The sequence below is a fragment of the Penicillium pulvis genome (genome assembly GCF_028828015.1).
Source record: "Penicillium pulvis strain IBT 33274 chromosome Unknown contig_10_segment0_segment0, whole genome shotgun sequence".
NCBI classification, from domain to species: domain Eukaryota; kingdom Fungi; phylum Ascomycota; class Eurotiomycetes; order Eurotiales; family Aspergillaceae; genus Penicillium; species Penicillium pulvis.
This window is the reverse complement of record NW_026643071.1, coordinates 1,982,029-1,997,027: the sequence shown is the minus strand read 5'-3', so window position 1 is coordinate 1,997,027 and position 14,999 is coordinate 1,982,029. Positions and strand designations below refer to the sequence as shown.

The 14,999-nt window shown below is 46.5% G+C and overlaps 6 protein-coding genes across 6 annotated transcripts; 4 read left to right on the top strand and 2 right to left on the bottom strand.

The window, feature by feature from the left end:
* Positions 1-675: 675 nt before the first annotated feature.
* On the top strand, positions 676-1,866 carry N7503_000773 (Terpenoid synthase; the record flags this gene model as incomplete). Its single annotated transcript, XM_057060334.1, has 1 exon — positions 676-1,866. One exon carries the CDS (start codon positions 676-678, stop codon positions 1,864-1,866), a length of 1,191 nt encoding a protein of 396 aa, XP_056927257.1.
* A 3,166-nt stretch (positions 1,867-5,032) lies between these two features.
* On the top strand, positions 5,033-6,022 carry N7503_000772 (GNAT family N-acetyltransferase; the record flags this gene model as incomplete). The annotated part of the gene is made up of 1 exon (XM_057060333.1): positions 5,033-6,022. One exon carries the CDS (start codon positions 5,033-5,035, stop codon positions 6,020-6,022), a length of 990 nt encoding a protein of 329 aa, XP_056927256.1.
* Positions 6,023-6,936: 914 nt separating this feature from the next.
* On the bottom strand, positions 6,937-7,122 carry N7503_000771 (uncharacterized protein; the record flags this gene model as incomplete). The annotated part of the gene is made up of 1 exon (XM_057060332.1): positions 6,937-7,122. One exon carries the CDS (start codon positions 7,120-7,122, stop codon positions 6,937-6,939), a length of 186 nt encoding a protein of 61 aa, XP_056927255.1.
* Positions 7,123-7,866: 744 nt separating this feature from the next.
* Positions 7,867-9,069, top strand: N7503_000770 (lactate 2-monooxygenase; the record flags this gene model as incomplete). Its single annotated transcript, XM_057060331.1, has 1 exon — positions 7,867-9,069. One exon carries the CDS (start codon positions 7,867-7,869, stop codon positions 9,067-9,069), a length of 1,203 nt encoding a protein of 400 aa, XP_056927254.1.
* A 606-nt stretch (positions 9,070-9,675) lies between these two features.
* Positions 9,676-11,232, top strand: N7503_000769 (MFS transporter; the record flags this gene model as incomplete). Its single annotated transcript, XM_057060330.1, has 1 exon — positions 9,676-11,232. The coding sequence occupies one exon, from the start codon at positions 9,676-9,678 to the stop codon at positions 11,230-11,232; it is 1,557 nt and encodes a 518-aa protein (XP_056927253.1).
* Positions 11,233-11,328: 96 nt separating this feature from the next.
* Positions 11,329-12,996, bottom strand: N7503_000768 (uncharacterized protein; the record flags this gene model as incomplete). Its single annotated transcript, XM_057060329.1, has 1 exon — positions 11,329-12,996. The coding sequence occupies one exon, from the start codon at positions 12,994-12,996 to the stop codon at positions 11,329-11,331; it is 1,668 nt and encodes a 555-aa protein (XP_056927252.1).
* Positions 12,997-14,999: the final 2,003 nt, after the last annotated feature.

The following is a 14,999-nucleotide window of genomic DNA, read 5'->3' as shown; positions in this document are numbered from 1 at the left end:
GCCACTAACCAACTAATGCTGAGGCCGCAACTTGCTGATGGGCCACTTAGAATTGACCGATCTGTCTATCATTGAGATCATATGCAACATTCTATACTCTAAGACCCCCAGGTACTTATGAAAAGAGAGATGACGATCATGGTCACTGACCAAGAGCATGATCCACCCTGAGTAGACCCATCCAGCTAGATGCAGATATTTGGTGCTCGTGCAGGATCGAATCTCTCGTTTATACGTATATAGAAGGGGCCGGACCCCGTGGACAACGCCGAGGAATGGCGAATCCCACAGAGGGGCTTCCTCCCTCCTCTCCGGCTAATCATAGGCCTCTATTCCACGGGTCTCTCCTAGGACACGCCACGGAATAGATTGGATTGATAATCGACCACCTCAAGGCCAAGTTTTTGTGCCAAATTAATGGGCAATGCAAGGCCATACCCTACACCCTCTCACTATTTATGACGCGAAGATGTGTTACACAACGTTCCAAGGCTTGTAGGGAGGTTGTCAATATCCTGAAAAGTTCCCATCATCGGGCAGTCTTGCGTTATAGGGTACGTAATCTTAGATAAGAGAACAAAAACAAGTTCCCTTTTGACATAAATCTAGTATATATAGTGTCAAGAAGTTGCGCAAAACTACTCAATTGACTCACAAGCTACTGAATCTGTCGATATGGCTGTTGAGATATACAAGAAGACGGCGTATGCCATGCAGAACCCGGCTCAGAAGAAAACTCCAACTCATATTCTTTCTGCCTTTCAACGAGATCTACCCTATTACGTCGACAATGAGTATATCTCTTTCAAACATGAGAAGACCGACCTAAATCTGAGGTTTTTGAGCAGCCACGAAAAGGCTCAGCAAGCAATGATTGCTTCTCCCAACGATTGTGTTATATATTTCCCACCTGATGTCGGAATATCTTTTGATCGGGAGATCGAAAATCGACTTTCCAATGATCTCCAAGCATGGAAATTTTTTGAAAGTTTCCCTCAGCCCCTCGCGCGTTTAGGGATTGATATGTCCCACTATTGTTCTCTTCAAACTCATATATCATACGACCGACGAGTTCTTCTCCACCATCATTTAACGTGGATCTTCTTGATGGATGAGGTCTGCGAGAAGTTTCCAATTCATCAGTTGCACGCAAATGTCGAGAAGTCGTACCTTGGCAATCTGAAAAATATCATGAATGGGCTTCCTGTCGCTGACTTGATGCAATACGAGAGTCTTTGTCCCAAGGAACTGCTCCAGGAGGCTATAAATGTACAAGAAATCCTTGCCCAAGACCTTATGCCCCTCAAAAGGAAACTGCTTTCTACTCGGCATGTCCAGTTATGTGTCGACACATTAAGCCTTTTCTTCGATAAACAATACGAAGAAGGTCAAATGTTTTGCGCAGAAGAAACGTCAGAGAATATTCTGCGAACAAGAGGATTCACTATTGGTACCACTATGGTGTTCCTTCTATTTCTGCAACCAGCCCACGTTGAACTCTTCAGTCCAGAGGACCCGTGTCTTATCCAAATCTCTATTTTTATTGCTCTCTTTCACGATATGATTGGGCTTCATAAAGACCTTGAGTCCCTACAGAGACACGACGATGGATCCGCTTACTTGAATCTCGTCCGAGTTAGTATGAGGGATAATGAGTGGAGCGAAATAGAGGCCTCGCGTGTTTTTGCCCAGATCCTCAGTCATCACTTCCAGAGCTTTGAGTTTTTCATGGCAACCTACACGCCTATACGACAAGAATACTATCATGAAGTTTTGAAATTCGCACTTGGTCTCTTCGATTACCATCTCATGGGTATTATGGAAAGTGGTAACCAACGGTACGGCTGGCAAAAAGTTCAAAGCTAAGCGCCTATAGCTCAACGGAGTTCTCGTCCAAGTGGATAACGTAACTAAGTGGATCAGCTGATATTATCTATTCTTTGCAAATGCATTTATTTTGACCAAAACGCCTTCAAATCCAATCGCTTATAGTCTAGGTCTATCAGGACTTGCATTTCTCATACAACCCTCAATTCCATATGCTCCACATTTCGGTAAAAGCCTTCGTACGTTGATATAAAGATGCTACTTCGTTATACCCAGTGTCTCAACTATTTCCTAAGTATCCATTTTATAAGAAATGATAGGTTATCATAGCACTATGTCTACTTTGTGCCCTTCACCAATCAGGGCGAGTTGCCACTGGTTTTTAGCCGGGTCTCCAAAGAAGTTTCGCGTGTAATTCACCCTCACTCGGATATTTTCGATTTGGAAACAGTGCCAAGATAACGCAAATAAAGGCTACATAGTACCAGGCCTAGAATAGTGCCCCACTGTGGCACTGAGAATATGCGAAGGAGTGTAAAACTTGTAGAAAGCCAAGTCTGTCGCCTGCTGTATCTTTCCGTCCCAAAGTCATGACAAAAAGAAACACTTCAGGTTCGGCAAAGATGCGACGCCCAGCAGCGGTCAACAGGATATCATTCTCCAGGCGAACAAAGATGCTGAAAATGCAGAGTTGAAGAAAGAAGCCCAGAAACACAGTCACAGGATCTTGGCGAAACACGGCACTATTCCGGATGATGTGGACGCAGAAAATGCAAAGACAGACCTGGAAGCTTGTTTCAGAGATAAATACTGAAACTATGTCCTGGCCAAAGCATAACTAGACAGGATTGAAGTGATGGGGTGATAATAGGTGCTTTGGAAGGTGGGATTGCTCACTTGATGTTATTGCTTCATCGGAAGGAGAATTTCAAGCATCCACATCTTCAATACTCAGGCCTGCATACCGAAGATAACCTCTCACCCTATTTTCTTTTGCCCTAACTTAATTGATACACGATTCGAGAAAGGTGCCGAATTCTCCATCAGGATCTTCCGCGTAGTATCTCCAAATAAGCCTTATAAAGCCTTTCAGTTCAGCAGAGAACTCTCTGTATAAATTCAGGTCAGGCGAGTACGAAGGTAATGAGCGTGCCAAGGGTCTTCTTCTTGTAAGGGAACACAATGCATACGCCGTTGTTGGTCAGTGAGGGTCCCGGGTCTCCCTGGAGGTTGATACCCCCAAAACATGGTGCAGTCCGGTTCCTGGGTTCATGGAGGGGTTGATCGTGACACTAAAGGCAAATTAGTCACACACTGTCTCGAGGTTACTCTGGTTGTTCGTGTAGCTAAAGGAGCTCATGATTTAGTGTCTTGTCGGGGTTTTTCCAGTATTGCGATTTGTTTTGCCCCGTTGGCCAATCAATTAGTAATACTTGATAGATGCTACCAGAGCAGCAGAGTTGAATGAAAGTGTACTTGATTTAGAAGCTAGTTATTGATCTTCGATTGATACTTCTACTGACCGTCCGGAACTTAAGGTATCTCCTAAGGATGTTAATTTAGTTCTCACGCAATATGTTTCGGAGAGGAAGAGAATAGGCTTATAGCACCTGTGCCCCCCCTCTGCTGCTGAGCTGACTAAATGAGTGTCGTGTTAGTAGATAGCTTTCAATCAAGTGCATCCAGCTTGCAATGTTGACATATAGGGAAACTCATCACAGGACATGGTTAGCGTCCGTGGCTATTGTCCATCCTTGGGCCAAAGAGACTCCTTCAGCTTCTTGCATTCTTTCGCTTTTTATGCGTCGGTCCGGATAGGTTGTCCTGGGTCCCTCTGATAAGTCAGGCACATTCACTTCAACAAAACCCCTGTAAAAGTCAAAGACCCGCTGTATCTCCGAGGGAGAGACCACATTCTCTTCCCTGTCAAAGGTTAGTCCGGTAAATACTCCAGAGTTGCACATGCCATCTTGACTATCATGGATATGTTGTCAGGGTCCATGGATTGGTTTAGTGTCAATTCGTGAATAAATGACTTCCTAGCTGCTGGTGTATAGGACTCAGCTTACACAGCTGGGAAGGATTTTGGGCTCGTGCGTGTGACTCCTGTTGCCAGGACTTCTCTAATTATCCATAAGAAGCTTCCAGACAGTTTCCAGTGGAACGGGAAAGAAAAGATCTGGGATCAATTGTTCACTATTTGCCGCCTCTGCACCACCGTGCAAAGGTAAGCTTCCTGAACATCAGCTTCGATAGTGCTGCATAATTTGGCAATTGTGGGCAGAATCTCCTTTGAGCCATCGTCTCCCGGACTTGGAGAGAAAGGAGGGATACATTTTCGCTGGTGAGCCAAGACTCAATCTGAGTGCTCTGATCGAGATGATCCGGGGTCGAGTGAAGAACCTTCCCGCATCAGTTCCTGTTGACAACATATCTTCTATTGCGGTTCTGGAATGCTGAGAAGTCAGCTTCGAGAGAAAATGCTATATGCTTGTCTCGTCTCGTGGTAATGAAAGAAAAGGAATGACTAAGGAAGAGAGTTAATGTGTGGCGGTCGATGCGGCTTGCTAGCATATTTACGGTATCCACTTGGCGTCTATTTTCCCACCGATTAACCTGCATTGCATCCAGATCATTTCTTACACTCGTGGGCTCCACCCCAAAATTTTCTCATCTCTGCCACAAATTAACCGGGTCCCACAGTCATCCCCTCATCCTCCCTCGAGGGCCCTGTAGTGCGCATGATCTTTAGCAGCTCTTCAAAAGTCGATGGCTCTAAAAATTGAGGTATGGCACCAAGACAAACATCTCAAAGAAGCGAGCCAGGACGATTCTGGCAGGCTGCTACGTAATATTGTGCGGTGCGCCGATGACGATCTGACCCTATTTTGGGGAGGATATTATGGGGCATGGCTGATGAACATGTGGGCTCGAATCTTCAGCTTGGTGGGGAACAAAAGCCAAATGGATTTTCTTGTACGTAATTGCTGTGCCAAGTGGATCGCTTCTCCTTGTTGTCTTTTGGCGGCTCCACAATGTAGCTTTGCGCGTAGTGCACTTGCAAACTGCGTGATTTCGACGGGATAAGTCTAAGCGGAGACCATATTGCAGGTATTTCCCAAGCGTATTTGCATTCGTAGAAGAAATTCATTTTCACCTTTGACCAATTTCCAGTTCCAGATTCCAGGACCAAAGTCAAGCAACGATGGACAACATTCGTCTCTATACTGCTCAAAGCAGGCCTGATCTTTGGGAAATCCTTAAAAGTCCTTCACATCCATTGAATGCTGCCTGGCCAACGTTCATTGACCAAGACAAATACTTCCAACATTACTGCAGTCAGCTCGACAGATTTGAAGCTTTTGCTCCTATGCAGTATGCCATTGTCGACGTTGACACCCACGGAGGGGAGCACATCATTGCTTGTGGACGCTCTGTTCCGTTTTACTGGCCTGAATTGGACAGAATCGGGGGCAAAAGAGGGCTGCGCCAACATCCTGAAATACTGCACAGCCTACCAGATGAAGGTTATGATGGCATCTTATCTCGGGCCTTTGAGCAACAGCTCGCACGAGAAGGCATTGCTCAAGATATGAATGGATTAAGACCTATATCCGATCCCGCCAGGACGAGAACAGAGGCACCCAATGCACTCTCCGCTATTTCGATCACTGTTTCTCCACAATACCGCTCTCAAGGGCTGGCAGATCTATTGATAATGGCTATGAAGCAAACAGCATTGGACCAGGGTTATGATGCACTGGTGGTCCCTCTTCGGCCGACGCGAAAGTCGGATTACCCAAGAACAGAAATGGCTGATTATTTGTCATGGTTAGCGACACCAAACCCGGATTACGGAGTTTCCAAGATGAAAGCTAAAAGCACGGACCCGAGCTTACCTTTTGATCCGTGGCTGAGGAAACATGTTCGGCTGGGAGCTAGGGTGGTCAAGGTGGCTCGACGGAGTATGTACGTTGAGGGGAGTGCTCAAGATTGGCAGCAGTGGACTGGTGTCAATTTTAGCCAGCTCATTGGGCGTAAGGACACTCCCTTGAAACAAGAGGCCAACTCGGGCAAGCTCTATTTGGAGGCTGTATTTCCGAAGGGACTCGTCCCTTTGCGGTATTACCTTGATGAGCAACGCTGTGTCTACTTGGAACCGAATATCTGGTTATACCATGAGCTACCTCTCTGAGGCGTCCGTCAAGATGTCAATATTATTACAAAATCGTGGCGTGTTTAATTTACCTTTTGATTGTCGATTTCTGCCAGCCTATATGATAGTACATCCACTCCAAGGTTGTGATTGGCAGAGAGGAAACTTATGTCCGAGATTCCTCCAAGAGCTCCCTGTGCACCTTGGAACGGAATAATTTCCTTTCTGGTCTCTCCTGATCGATTGGAACGTGCGGGAACTACGGGAAAGCCTTCCACGGTTTGGGCAGGGGGTCGCGTGCCGAGCACGCTAGCATCCCGCCCCACCCATGAACACAGCGCTAATACAAATTTGGAGGAGTGAGTTTTCAGGCGCTACGCCATAATTACTGCCGATCGATCGCTCCAAGGTTTTGGGCTCTGTTCTCAACCTTAGCTAAAGCCCGAGGCGTATGAGGCGCAAGCCGCACACGGCATAGGGGGAGATTTGAAGCAAACCATGAGTGGATAGTCTCCAATACCAGGTCTCACAGCTCTCAAAGAAAGTTGGTGTAAAATCAACAACTAGCCTATCTGGCACGTTATTTCTATTCACTGTTTTTTTCGGTGTGTATTTAGTATTTAGTAGACCAAATCAAACCACTTCACACTCAAGATTACATCTTGTGTTTTGCGTACCCGCTTTCTCGAACCCAAAAACCAAGCTGCATACAAGCAGTCTACGTCAGAGTTTTCAATGATCGAGATTCGGACAAGTGTCGATCCCTGGCAGTGGGTTTTTCAAAAGTGGATCTCGTGCCTTAAGAGCTAAAATCGCTTGAAGATTCTAGACAATTGCAAGCTCAAAGCTCAGTCAGCCGTCAAAAATGCTGAAATCTGCCCGCAAATGCGGACCGGGCCAATTCAGGGCCGAGGCGCCTTCGTTACGTTATGGGTAGACACTTTACCAATTATTCACCACTCGATTCCGTCTGGTTCAGATCGACGGCCTCGTGCAACAGCCTGGTAACCTTTCTGCTTGCGCAGTTGTTGTAGAAGAGAGAATACTTCGCTCGTGTTGGGAATAACACCATCGGTTGGATCTCTCAATTCTATCAATCTTTCACGATACAGTGCAGTCCTGTCTCGCCTACTATTCATGTTGTGGAGTTTGCCTTAGTACGCTTCCTCTTGGGTGGTCGTTTCTTTGTCGGTCTTTGCTTGGTCGCACTGCTTTTGATCGCCTTGCTCTTAGTAGTCTTTTTTTTTTTTTGGCAGTATTCCTCTTAGAGATCCTCGAGTTAGTGAGCTGACACACGGCGCGTTTGGCTGACCTGATGATGACCATCTTTGACAGTTTCACGACGATGCGTTAAAGAGCTCGCTAGCGTCGAAGATTCAAACTCAATAAACGCTATTCAGGGGCGAAGTGGTTCACTTCACCGCCCAAGCCATATGTACAAATCAAGCTGGATTAAAATCTATTTAGATTTAGATGCCCAAAGACAATAGTAAGAAGAAGAAAATTAAGCTACCGTGCTGGGCTCGAGTCGTGTTGCTACTTTCACAAATGTTATTCAGTTCTAAATGGCAAGGTGGAAGCAATTTCGCTAACGGTTATATAGACTGTTCGGCCAAAGTTGAATTTGAACTTCTGTTTATCACTTAAGTTTGGATATATCATGCATAGATATTTCGTTTTCCAGGGCAGGCAAGATATGACGTCGAGGTGGTTTCATTGACGCCATTTTCCGGTATCGACGGCAGTTTCTCGGCCCGCTTCTCGGACGAGTACGGGATTAGATAAACACCATTTGAGACATTACATGTACAAATACTAGTTCAATTCAAGATAAAGTATCCCCAGCTCTCTAGACCTAGAAGCACATCTCCTCAGACCCAAAAATGTCGACATCTCAACCCCACATTTACGAAAATGAAGTATATGCGAACGGGCTGAAGAATATAAAACCGCCCATCAGCTTTAACCCCCTTGAATGGGAAGCAGCAGCCAAAGAAGTCCTGCCAGCCGAAAGCTTCGGCTATGTATGGGGCTCAGCCGGTATCCGCGAGACAGACGACAACAACCGAGCAGCATTTCGCAAATGGTCCATCGTCCCAAGTCGATTAGTGAAAGCGGACTTCCCTGATCTTAAAACAAGCCTATTTGGTCAAGAGTACGAATACCCCATCGCCGTCGCACCAGTGGGTGTACAGCACATCTTCCACCGCGACGCGGAAATTGCAGCTGCCACAGCGGCTTCCAAGGAGAAGATTCCATATATCCTCAGCTCGGCTTCATCGACTAGCATTGAAGATGTTGCGACTGCTAATTCCACGGGCGCACGGTGGTTCCAGCTTTACTGGCCGTCGAATGAAAATAATGATATAACCATTAGTCTTTTGAAAAGAGCCAAGGAGACAGGTTACAGCGTGCTTGTGGTGACACTCGACACATACATCCTTGGCTGGCGTCCGTCAGACCTCACGAACGCATTCAACCCTTTCCTGCGTCCGGATAATATTGGTGTTGAGCTGGGATTCTCTGATCCAGTTTTTCGGCGCCAATTTCGGGAACGGCATGGGAAAGATGTCGAGGATGATAGAGGTACCGCTGCGGCGGAGTGGGCGCACATAATCTTCCCAGGTACCAGTCATTCGTGGGAAGATTTGAAGTTTCTCCAAGACCATTGGGATGGACCGATTGTTTTGAAGGGGATCCAGAGTGTTCGGGATGCGGAACAGGCTGTGGAAGCCGGCGTGCAGGGTATTGTGGTTTCCAATCATGGAGGCCGTCAACAGGATGGAGGAGTCGGGTCTCTTGACGTTCTTCCTGAAATTGTCGATGCTGTTGGGGATCGATTGGAAGTCATATTTGATTCTGGGGTGAGGACTGGGGCTGACATTGCTAGAGCGTTAGCAATTGGAGCGAAGATGGTTCTTATTGGTCGGCCGTATGTTTATGGACTTGCTATTGCTGGTGAAGCGGGGGTGTCTCATGTTCTGCGTAGTCTTTGTGGTGACTTGGAGCTGACGCTTCATCTTGCTGGTATTCCGTCTTCCTCTTCAAAGCATTTGAATAGGAGTGTCCTGCGCAGGAATGACTAAGAACTTGCTTTACCTGATGTTATTCAGCTGGTTTGTGGACATTGGTAGTAGTGCATATCATATATCTGAATGAGAATCAAGACCCCATGGGAAGACAAATTGAGAATTAAGTTCTAAGTAGCTGATCGAGAAGGAAGGAAAAGTCCGCTTCTCTGAGACAGAAGACACGCATTGAAACATAAAGTGCACTGACATGAAGGGATAGCTAATTGGGTGGTAAGAAGAGAGAGCCCTTGGTTGAGATGCTTGACTCCTCTCCAGCCTGTGGCCTGACACTCAACCCTATCACATAAAGAAAAAAATCAAAATCATACAGCCGACTAGTGATGAACAGTTGCCGAATAAGAGGGAATGATTGATAGACCGAGGCAAAGAATGAAGTCATTGATAGTCTTCCCCGCATCAACCCCATTACCCCAGACCAAAGTTTAAATCAATACAAATGCTTAGTAGAGTAGCCCACCGGAAACAGTCCAGCCACCGGATAATATCAACAATCAAGGAAATGATAAGCGCAGATCTCCATTGACGTTAATTCCTACTATTTATTCAAGTGCTTTCCCCGCCTTTTCCCATGTCAAATCACAATAACTCCCCTCGGCCATCATGCCCAACAAATTCGAGATAAACACCTACAGTTTCTGGATAGTCACATACGTGGCAATAGGCACAATATCAAGCGCCTACGGTCTAGCAATAATAGGCACAACAGTCGGCCAACCAAACTTCTACAAATACTTCAACCTAGCCCCACAAGGCACACAAGGATATGACCACACAACGAACATAATCGGCGCGCTCAACGGAGTAAACTCAGCCGGTGCAATAATAGGCTGTATATTCCAAGCCTGGGCCGGCGACTACTTCGGTCGAAAATGGACCATGCAGTTTGGACTCGTGGTTCTGATCATTGGCGGTGCATTGTGCGCAGGCACAGTCGATATCGCGATGTTCATCGTTGCGCGTCTGGTTGCGGGCATCGGATCAGGTGCGCTGGCTTGTATTGTACCCACTTACCAAGCTGAGATCGCGACTGCCGAGACGAGGGGTGCGATGGTTGCTATCACGGGGATTATGTATGCGGTTGGGTATTCGATTGCGGCCTGGCTTGGGTATGCGTGTTATCATATTAGTGAGAGCGATTCAGCGGTTCAGTTCTCTTGGAGATTTCCTTTGGCTGTTCAGGTTCTCTTCCCCCTTATTGTCCTGGTTGGGAGTCCGTTTGTTCCTGAGTCGCCGAGGTGGTTGTTGCAGCAGGGATATCGAGAGAAAGCGCTGTCTGTTGTTTCGCGTTTACAGCGGGATATCGTTAACGCGAGACAGGAGTTCTTTTTAATTGAGAAGCAGTTTGAACTTGATCGGTCAATTCAGACGAGGTGGTTTGAGATCTTGAGGACTCCTGCTAATCGGCGACGGGCGTTTGTGGCGTGTGCGTTGATGTGGGGGGATCAGTTTCTGGGGATTTTCATCATTACGAATTATGGTGTTTTAATCTATGAGAGTATTGGATTTCAGGACCCGGTGCCGCTTTTGCTTTATGCGTGCTGGGCCAGTTTCACCCTGATTGGAAATACGTGGACGGCACTCTACGTCGACCGATATGGACGCCGGAAATTCCTGCTGATTGGTTCCATTGGCTGTGTTGGCTGTCTGATATTTTTGTGTGCGCTTTGTGCCCAATATCTTGGAACAGACAACACAGCTGGGCTGCACGCTGCCGTCTTTTTCGTCTTCTTCTATTGTTTCTGGTGGTGTTTCTTTATGGATGCTACGCAGTACATCTACATTTCCGAGATATTCCCGAACCACTTGCGGACTCAAGGTGTAGCGTTGGGTATTGCATTCTTCTACCTTGCATCAGAAGTTACCTTGGTCGCTGCACCTGTAGGTCTAGCCAAGATTGGCTGGAAGTTCTACTTAGTGCTGATCGTCCCGTCCCTTTTCTATATCGGAGTGATTTATCTTTTCTTCCCCGAAACGAAGGGACGGGCTCTCGAGGAGATTGGTGCTTTGTTTGGCGACGATGCTCATGTTGCCGTTCACTGGTACGATGCGACGGAGGAGGAACGCGAGAAAATGGCCGAGGAGGCTCTTCGAGGACTTCCTCAGGCTGAAAGTTCTGAGGACAAGGTCCATTCGTCTCACCATGATTTCGCAGCATGATTTACGTGTCAATAAGCGTCAAATTTGCGCGCTGTATGTGATGTGCGGGACCATATGTCCGAAATGTTCTCTCATTCCTAAATATTCAACATTGCCTTATACACTCGACTGTTTTCTCCGAAGAACCCGATCAATGAAGTTGCTAGTATTCGCACTCCTCACGGCCTGACCATCCACAATGACAAATTCCTTAAACTTGCGCGGAGGAACGTTGTTAGCGTAGAGTGCATCTATATCCGGGTATGACCTGTTCTTCGTCTCGGGCTGGAAGAAATAAAGCCCAACCATAATGAAAAGCTCTGCACCGACGAACAAAAACATGACTCTACCACCCCAGTTCAACTCATTAGGATTGATAAAGTAAGGGAAGACAGATGAGAGTAGCAGCGCCGTAAGCTGCTGACAGACAAGCACGAACGCAATAGTCTTAGGACGTGTAGCCTGTGCAGCTGTCTCCTGAGCGACAGCCCACCCATAGCATCCAACAGTCGCAGTATAAAGCATCGACCATGTAATCATGAAAGCGAGCAGCGCAATATTGGCCGAGGTATTAGAAGTCGGCGCGATTGACACGCCGGCAATAATAACAGACCAAAGCATGAGAAACGTGCCACCGCCGATCAGACCCTTGCGACGGGGGATTACATCGGATAAGAACACCGCAAAGATATTGGAGACAAGTTGAAGGGTAGATGAGATTGCTGTCAATTGGAAGGAGTTGGTTTGACCGATCAATTCGAAGTAGTAAGTTTGATAGGTGTTGGCGAAGTAACCACCACTAAAGTTCTGGGATTGAAGACCAAGAACTGCGACAAAAGTGCGAGATCGGTGCTCTTTGGAGAATATGCTTTTCCAGCTTGTTTGTCCACCCGCGGTTTCCTCGTCCTCGGATTGTCTTAGCTCGAGCTTGATGTTGTGGATGTAGCTTTCGACATCAGCATCAGGGCCGTATAGCCGGAGGATGGCCTTGCGCGCGTCACCATCGCGACCCTTTTTCATATACCACACCGGGCTTTCGGGAAGGAAAGGAAGACCGCAGAGATAGATTGCAGGAATGACGAAGGTCATAAGAAAAGCAAGTCTGAAAGACCAGTTGCCGGCAATACTAGAAGCTCCGTAGCCCGTCATCGATGAGCAGAAAAACCCAAAGACAATAATGACGTTGGTAAGAGATGAGGCCGTACTGCGCAGATTGGTCGGTGCATTCTCCGTCACGTAAAGCGGTGGAAGGACCGTTGATAGTCCTACCGCGAGACCAAGGAGAAGCTTCGACACAAAAAGAACAGGCAGACTGGGTGCGAAAACCAACGCGAAGGATGAGCAAAGAGAAATAAAAACTGCAGCGAACAACAGCTTCTTGCGACCAAGTACATCTGCGAATTGACCAGCAGCGTATCCGCCAAAGACTTGGCCAATGGTCGACGCAGCGTTCCAGAGGGACTGCCACAAAGCGGGAATGACCCATTCTTTGCCGTCGGTGTAATACTGTCCATAGTATTGTCGAAATGCGGGGAAAGCAATGGCAGTGCCTGAGAGCCCTGAATCATAGCCGTATCCGAAAGTAAGAAGCATGGTGTAGAGGGTCCACCAGCAAAATCGACGGTTGGCTTTGATGGCCGCCCAAAGCTTGCTCCATTGCTCTTTTGCTGTTATGTTTGGCTCTTGGTGTATACTTTGCTTCATTTCACTTTCATCGGCGACTTCGATGTGACTTGAAGCTTTCTTCTCGGCCTCGAGGGTCTCCTTTGGAAGAGTAGGATCCATGACGACGAAGGCAGTGATGAAGAGCCGATACCTGGCTTGATGAATTCGTTCATTCTGGCATTGGAAACATGTCCTTTAAATGTAGAAGGAGTGTGCAGGTTCCCCATGGGGAAAAAATGGGTACAGTAAAGTATGTCCGAATTAGGTTCCTCTCGGTCCGAAGCTCGGTGAAACCGGTATGATCTATCATGGCGCCGGGGAAACTTCGCACAGTGCAACATCAAGTAGCACCAATGCTAGCGAATCTTGAGCTCAACGACGCGAATATTGCCGAAGTTTTTCAATTTGATGTGTGCTCGTCACGTATCGGTTGTTGGAGCTGAAGCGACGGTTTGCCGTAATGGTTTGAAACCCCACAATCCACAGATTAGCGCCATCAAAGACGCATTATTCGGGGATACTGCTCACTTACTAGTAGAGTAGCGGCATGCACCATTCTAATCAACTTGTTTTCATCCTTGCTATTGCCCCATTTAGTCACCATGGTATGTTAAGGAGGAACTCTCCACCAAAACAGTGAAACTGCACCAGGCAATGACTGCTCTAGATTAATCGCGCTTGGAATTGAACTGATGGAACTGGCTCAAGAAATACTGAGTTATCTGATGTTCTTGGCATATATAAGCCTAGATCTCAGTGATGGTAGATGACATCTGGATAGCTTCAAAACACTTCCATGGTAGCAAAATTCTCTAACATCTATCTAGATACAATGAATTCAATGCGCCCAGTACGTAGTAATAGACAAAAACATCCAATACAATAGAAAAGCGAGGTATATCATTTCCCCGGCCTAACCTGAACCTTCCCGTCAACTGGTGTAGAAGTGGGTCACCGCTAAGATAATACAATCACCACGTGACTACTTCCTACCCATAATTTTCTTCGCTTCGTTTTTCCTCCTTCTTTCACACACTTGTCACCAGCAACAAGCGACCTGGGATTTTGATGCTTTTCCAGGGCAGCAACTGACATTGCTGCAACACATCTGCATATTCATCGGCTACTTATGCGAAGCCATCACCATCCACCGCCAGTTCTAACCCCCAACAGGAACCCAGCAAAACACGTTGTCGAACTACCGTTTGAAGACCCGAAAAGCCATCACGTCTAACTCTGTTGACTTTAAACTCGCTATACTACATGATTGTATTGGAATTGGTGCATCATCTTGCTCCTATCATACATGACTGCCTTCCCACACTTCTCTTCACGATTCTTATGATGATTTTTTATAAATATTGAACCAGGTTGTCATACACTTAGACTCCTGGGGCATGATCACAAATACACTGAAAATTCTGAATAATCACGAAGATGAAGTTATATTTTGTTGTCGCTTATCGACTCTGTTATATCACATTCAATTTAATACATTATTCCAAGTACTGAAAAGAGCAAATTCCACGTAAAACAAATGTGACCAAGTGTCTCACGACTTTGCATAAAGGAAGTTGTTTGTAATGATCCATGGGTTATCAATCTGGCACTCGATGTGAATCCACGTACAAGCAAGTCCACTCCATAAGTCATGTGACACTTTGTCTTGCTTAGAACCATGCGACTTCCCTAGGCTTAGCCAATCCGTACATCCACGCGGGAAGTCAAGAAATTAAAAAGAACCTTTGGCTGGGAGAAGATCTAAAGCTCCAATCATGGCTCGGCGTCTATGGCATCTAGGAAATGATACTAGAAACGGAGTTGCAATGCTCTTGGGCCATCCTGAAAGGTCTGAATGTACACGATAAACTGAAATCAGGAGTATAGAGAGGACGTCGGAAGCCAATGCATGAATAATGGCTCAGCTGTGGCATGGAATTATGAAAGGACGATACAACGTTCTTAAATGGAATGCAAAAACAAGGATACCTCGGGAGCTAATGCAAGTATTATGGCTCAGCCGAGCGCTGAACCAATCTGCCCATGAAAATGAGACTAAAGACAGGGAGGGTTTTATATTGAAACATCCTGATTGGCTCAAGGCTAGGTCTGCAACACGACAG